The sequence below is a fragment of the Hemiscyllium ocellatum genome, chromosome 4, assembly GCF_020745735.1.
Source record: "Hemiscyllium ocellatum isolate sHemOce1 chromosome 4, sHemOce1.pat.X.cur, whole genome shotgun sequence".
NCBI classification, from domain to species: domain Eukaryota; kingdom Metazoa; phylum Chordata; class Chondrichthyes; order Orectolobiformes; family Hemiscylliidae; genus Hemiscyllium; species Hemiscyllium ocellatum.
The window spans coordinates 125,532,698-125,538,697 of NC_083404.1; the positions used below are offsets into that span (position 1 = coordinate 125,532,698).

General features: G+C 38.1%; 1 protein-coding gene across 5 annotated transcripts in view; it reads left to right on the forward strand.

Moving 5' to 3' along the window:
* Positions 1–5,740, forward strand: part of LOC132815087 (receptor-type tyrosine-protein phosphatase mu-like) — an 888,844-nt gene extending 883,104 nt beyond the window's left edge. For all 5 annotated transcript variants that reach the window (XM_060823829.1, XM_060823832.1, XM_060823830.1 and 2 more), the window contains 2 exons: positions 2,180–2,315; positions 5,030–5,740. In XM_060823829.1, coding sequence (XP_060679812.1) covers positions 2,180–2,315; positions 5,030–5,083 — 190 coding nt within the window. In that variant the 3' untranslated portion in view covers positions 5,084–5,740. The remainder of the gene's footprint in view (positions 1–2,179; positions 2,316–5,029) is intronic.
* Positions 5,741–6,000: the final 260 nt, after the last annotated feature.

Below are 6,000 nucleotides of genomic sequence, written 5' to 3' on the forward strand. Positions count from 1 at the left end.
TATTCTAGTCCTCTCGAACTAAATGCCAACATTACATTAGCCTTCCTAACTACCGACTCAACCTGCAAGTTTACCTTAAGAGAATCCTAGACTAGAAGTCCCAAGTCCCTTTGCAATTCATATTTCTGAATTTCCTCATTTAGAAAATAGTCCATTCCTCTATCTTCCTACCAAAATGCATGACCTCACACTTTTTCACGTGGTAATCCATCTGCCACTTCTTTGCCCCACTTTCCAACTTGTCTAAATCTTTCTGAAGACTCCCCACCTCCTCAATACTACTTGCCCCTTCACCTATGTTTGCATCATCTACAAAGAGAAGGCTTTAACTACTTGTGGGACAAGAGGAACAGGAGCTCTTCTGCTCCAACTCCCAAAGCACCCTGCCCTCTAACCAGTTCACTTTACCTTTCCCCCTTGCCCATTCCGCTGCATCATAGAATAGATCTATCTGCATGGTGCTCCCTGGCCACCTAGAAGCCAAGACCCATCATTCAGGTTGACTTCCAGGCAGTAGGCTGTCGTGATAAAAGAGGAATGCGACTGTGGAGTGTGGAAGTTGTAGGATTTACCCATCAGAAACCAATTGCTCCTTCTTCCCACCAATAGCCCTTGCTGTACTTGTCTCCTTACCTTGTTCATATCCAGGTTTACGTCAGCCTGTCCAATTTCTATGTTTAATTTAGAGTTACATTCAAGATGAACCCTTCGATACCACTTCTTATATAGAATTTGTTTGACAATATATTACCGATAATCTGAAGGAAGTGTGTAACTTTGCTGACTGGACAGGAACCTGGCGTGCAGTAACTATTGATTGTGTCCAGTTTCTCATCCCATTGATTGTCGTTGGAAAGGCTGAATCTCAGATCATTCCTCAGATTTCAAACCCCCCCCACCCCCCAAGCCACCTCTGGTAAAAAAAAATCAGCCTTCCAGCGCTGTTCTGTGCTGCTTCCAGTATCTGAATATCAGAAACCTGACCCAAAGTTACAGTCTCGTAAGAACAACATCCAACTTAATCTGTGGCTCACTAAGCCTTGACTTGTATTCTGTTCGTGCACCATTCTGTTTGCTTTGTTGATTGCTGCTCTGTTAGATGAACATGCTCAGCATTAAGTCTAGCAAGTTACTTGGCCTCTTTCAACTTCATCTGGAGCTATTTCCACGTCATTCCTTCAGTAGTCACAGATCCCAATGCCTGTGTTTACCCTGTGTCTCAATATGTGATGTGATCTGAATGGATAATAAATGTTCAATAAACAAACATTTTTTGAAGTCCTGTTTAAAAAAATTCATCTTTTTCCCCTTTTCCACATGCACATGGATTTTTTCTAGGCTGTCAGTATGGTTCCCATTGATGTCTGACCGGTTTTCCCAAAATTGCATTTTCTTAGCATTTTTTTACAATCTCAGGACATCCCAATATCTCTTACAGCCAATTCAGTGTTCTTGAAGTATTTTCATTGCTTTAAGATAGGAAGTACAGCAGTCAATTTATTCACACCAAGCTCTCATAAACAGAAATGTAACCATGACTAGTTAATCCCTTTTAGTGGTTTTAGTTGAGGTAAACATATTGGCTGGCATATTATGAAGAACTATGTTGTTCTTCAAAATAATGCTATCCATCTGAAAGTGTAGATAGATCCTCAACTTAACATCTGATTTGAAGGACCATGCCTCCAACAGTGTAGCATTCCCTCAGTACTGCTCTAGAGTGTCAGCCTAGACTCAGTGCTTAAGTTTACTGAGGAAGAGTCTTAAACCTTCTCAGAATCAAGTGTGCTAACAACTGAGCCACGTCTGAAATGTTCCATCTATAATTATTCCCCCCCCCCACCAATCCCCAACTATACATCCTTGGGGAAGTACTGAACAATACACCAGACCCAATTCAGCACAGCTTAGATAAGGGACTGAAAACAATTAAACTGAAACCTGGATACCACAGTGTAGTCGATGTTGATTCATATTTCTCAGGAGAGCTTGGAAAATGTGGCTTCTGCTGCTTTGTGTGAGATAGATTGTGTGTTAATACAGCAACAAATGCCATTTGGCAATCACTGTACATTGTCAGTTTGTGAAGGATGAATTAACTGCAGATTATGTGTGTACTGACAATTGGATCTTCCTGAGCTGAGCACTGAATCATGTCCAAACATTAACACAAATGCAGGAATGGTGGAGGGCGCAGTGGAGCTTTCTGTGCCATCAGTATCGTGTGTGAGATGCTCCGACACCAGCGAGCAGTTGATGTGTTCCATGCTGTGAAAACACTGAGAAACAACAAGCCCAATATGGTGGACCTGCTGGTGAGTACAAAATCTTTATGCAGATGAATTCCTGTCGATTTTACTTATTTTTCATGGATAATAAGTGTGCACCTTTCATTCAGAGACCATAGAGCAATCAATAGGCTCAACATTCCATCTGCCTTTCCCAATCTCTCACTGTAACCTTGGTGAAAAATCAGTAAAAGGCCCAAAGTTGCAGTGTGAAATGTTAAGAAACTTCTCCGTGCCTCAGCCCTCTCCCCACCAGCACCTTAACCATCCATCCATCTTCATCCCCCTGTGTAGTACTAACTAGCAACTGACTTTATAAGTAAATATGGTTTCTTTATATCCATGTGGACAGCTAAGATCAAGGGATACTGTATGGTCATCAAAGTTCCATTATGGCATTGAATAGAGTAGGATACTATTAAAAAGAATTGTTCTTATCTTATTTTTTCACTTGATCAATTGAAGCTATAATTAACACCTGTGGGCCCTGTTCTCCATATACTGCTCAATAGGCTATATTTTTCAATGTCAGTGCAGACGCTGTGCCAGCAATCTATTCATTCACATGTTAAGGACAGAGTTCATGTGTTTTGTTATGGTGCATGATCAGGTGCATTCACGAGTGAGTTAAATGTATGTTCTTATCTAGAGAGAGGTTTCTCCCAAGTTAAATACTCTTCAGCAGCAAGTTTTTGTGTATTTAAAAATAAAGATCATTTATTATCTCACACTTGCTCAGCAGGTCTAAATACAAGAACACACAAACTATCTATACATAAAGATCAGACACAAAGGAAGTAAAGAAAAATAATACAAGTAGTCATAATTTCAATCTCTTTTGTAGCAAGCCTGTAGTTTCATGTAAGACTTGACGTTTTATCTCGAGTGAAAGTCTAACAAAAGGCAATTATCTGATGAAGGAGCAGCGCTCCGAAAGCTAGTGTTTCCAAATAAACCTGTTGGACTATAACCTGGTGTTATATGATTTTTAACTTAACAAAAGAAAAGAATTCTCAGTAATCTACAAGGCTTCTTGTTTTTAAGTGCCTTAACTTTGGAACTGGATTGAGAAAAGTTCCTCTGTGATTTTCAATATATAGTTTTCTTACCTTGGCTGCGTAGTTGTCTTGTAACTGGTTTAATGGCTTTTTCTGATGATGCTTCTTGTCATCAGAATAGTGCTTGTCGTTTTTAAAGCAGCATGTAACAAACCAGGATCCCTTAACCATGTAACCCATTACAATTCCAAAATCCTTCTTTCAGGAAATATAGTGCTTTGGGCTCTTACATCATGTGTTACAAAATTTTGAGACAACTAGGAACTTATAAATAAAAAGCCTATTTCAAGTTACCTTTCTGAATGCCTTTCAGGAAGAGACACTGACATTTGATATTTCTACTGCCCAGAGTGAAATAGAGAAATGAGTTGACTGATATGTGACAATCTTGTTCTGTTGACGGTCCATTCTCAACAAAGTGACTTGTGAATATGACTGTCCATATTCTAATATTTAGCTGAGCTTTAGGTCTACTGGAGCTGATATTGTCAAAAACACATGATGTTGTAGCCAGCTATCTTAAAAAATTTTTGTGTCTATTTTTATGCCTGTACTGGACACATGCAAACCATCACAGGCTAGCCTAATCCAAGGATGGCATTAGACACTAGACACACTAGCCAGTGCATTTAAAAAGTAGCACAAAAGAGAAATCACTAATTCTCAGACTTTTAATATACAGCAAACTTTATTTTATCCAGCAGCTAACAATCTGGTATTCTCAGTAAACCAGAAAACAAAACCCGACGAAATTTACTGTATTATTCGGTCCAATTATTATAGTTTTTAATTTAGTTACCTCAGTGCAATTATACTTGTTCAACTGAATGGCCACATGGAATATAAAAGGTTAATTCAATTTCAAGTAAATTTTTCCACAATGATGTATGAGTAGTCAGCTGAGAGTATGAGTGGGAAGGTTCTCTACTGGTAAGTTTTATTCAAGGCAAAGTAACATTTTTATTTCACTGATTTACACTGTAAATAAAGTATAACAGTAATATATATATTCTCTCCATTACATAACTGTTGCTTAATGTGTGTTTTTACATTGATTACGCGAACCTCTTAATCATCTGGAGTACTTGATCAATTGCCACACTTCTGGGGCTATAGCTGCCTGTTAATAAAACAAATTTTAACACCAACAGATTTATAATTTTCAAAACTAATTCGCAAAAGCATGATGTACTGATCTTGGGAAAGCAAACAAAAGAACTCAGCTGGAACTGCAGTCCTAATTCCAATTTGTTAGAAATGTTTAGGACACAAACTCATCAATGATTCCCATATCACCAAAATAACCCATTAGCAGGACAGATGAAACATGTATTCCTGGGACTACATAAAATAACAATCTGGTCAGTCTGAAGTGATTGTAAAAGAACTGGATGAAGGTTGAAAAGAGTCACAGATGGAGAAGGTCCAATTCTCTGCATGGTGCAGTGTATGTCGAGATATGTTTTCTGATTGATTCCTAATATTCACACAAACCACAGTGGGTTACCCAGCATTTTGAATTTACAGGAAACAACCAATGTTGGTGTATGCCAGATAATTTGAATTTTACTGTACATACTGTCCTGACTGATCAATGACCAACATTGAAAGATCTAAGCATGAATCAAATATAAAATGACATTAAAATGTTTCTCAAAATGTTGAATTGTGTTTCTCTTTCAGGAACAGTATAAGTTCTGCTATGAAGTGGCAATTGAGTGCTTGAATTCTGGTTGATGCAAGATCCATGGCATCTCATGAGGCCCCTCCCGTCCACATCCAGAAAACAACGCGCAGGCTCCTGGTAAACTATGACAAGAGAGCTATAAATCAGTGGCCATCAGTTCTACAAGCCAATGCTTCTCTTTGTTTTTAATTCCACAAACTGGGTCCCTTCTGGGATCTCAGAGAGAGACTGTAAAAAAAAATCTGCTTGCACTGCCAAACATTTACTTTAATCCAGCAGCTCTCCATACTGCAGCTGTTTGATATTTAAAAGGAAATTGGTATTCATACTAAATGTATACACATTACTCAGAGCATTGTTAGTTAGCTGGTGTAACTAAAGAGCACATTTTTGTTTTAATGCAAGATATTTTACTGGCAGTCCAGAGGAGTTGACTAATATTCAGGAGTGAAAATTAGGAATAGGCCATTGACCTTAGCTGATGTGTCTTCTTGGCTCTAAGTACAATTTTCTAAAAAAACTATTCCAGACCTTGCCAGCATTATGTCTGTATCCCATTTATCTCTCACTTACTGGTTTGGAGTCTCTCCATTTTTTTGCCATGCAAAATGATCTGAGATATTCTGCAATCAATGTACTTAGTGCCATTTTATTCTGTTAATGAATTAATGAACAATTCCATTGATTAAAAAAGTTGAGACTTAGAACCAGTTTCTTCAATCACCATTTCTGGCTGCTTCTTTCTTCAAATTTTCCTTCATTATTTTAAACTTTTAAAACATTTTCATTTCTCCTTCATCTCCATCCATTGTCATTTTTTGATTATGTCTCTGTTAAGCATTTTGGGGTGTTTCATTACATTAAAGTAATTCCACATTAGCTCCAATTTCTGATACAGGAATATAAGACCAGGAAAAAAGCATTCATTCTCGCAGGCGTATTCCACCATGCAATGAGGCCATGACTG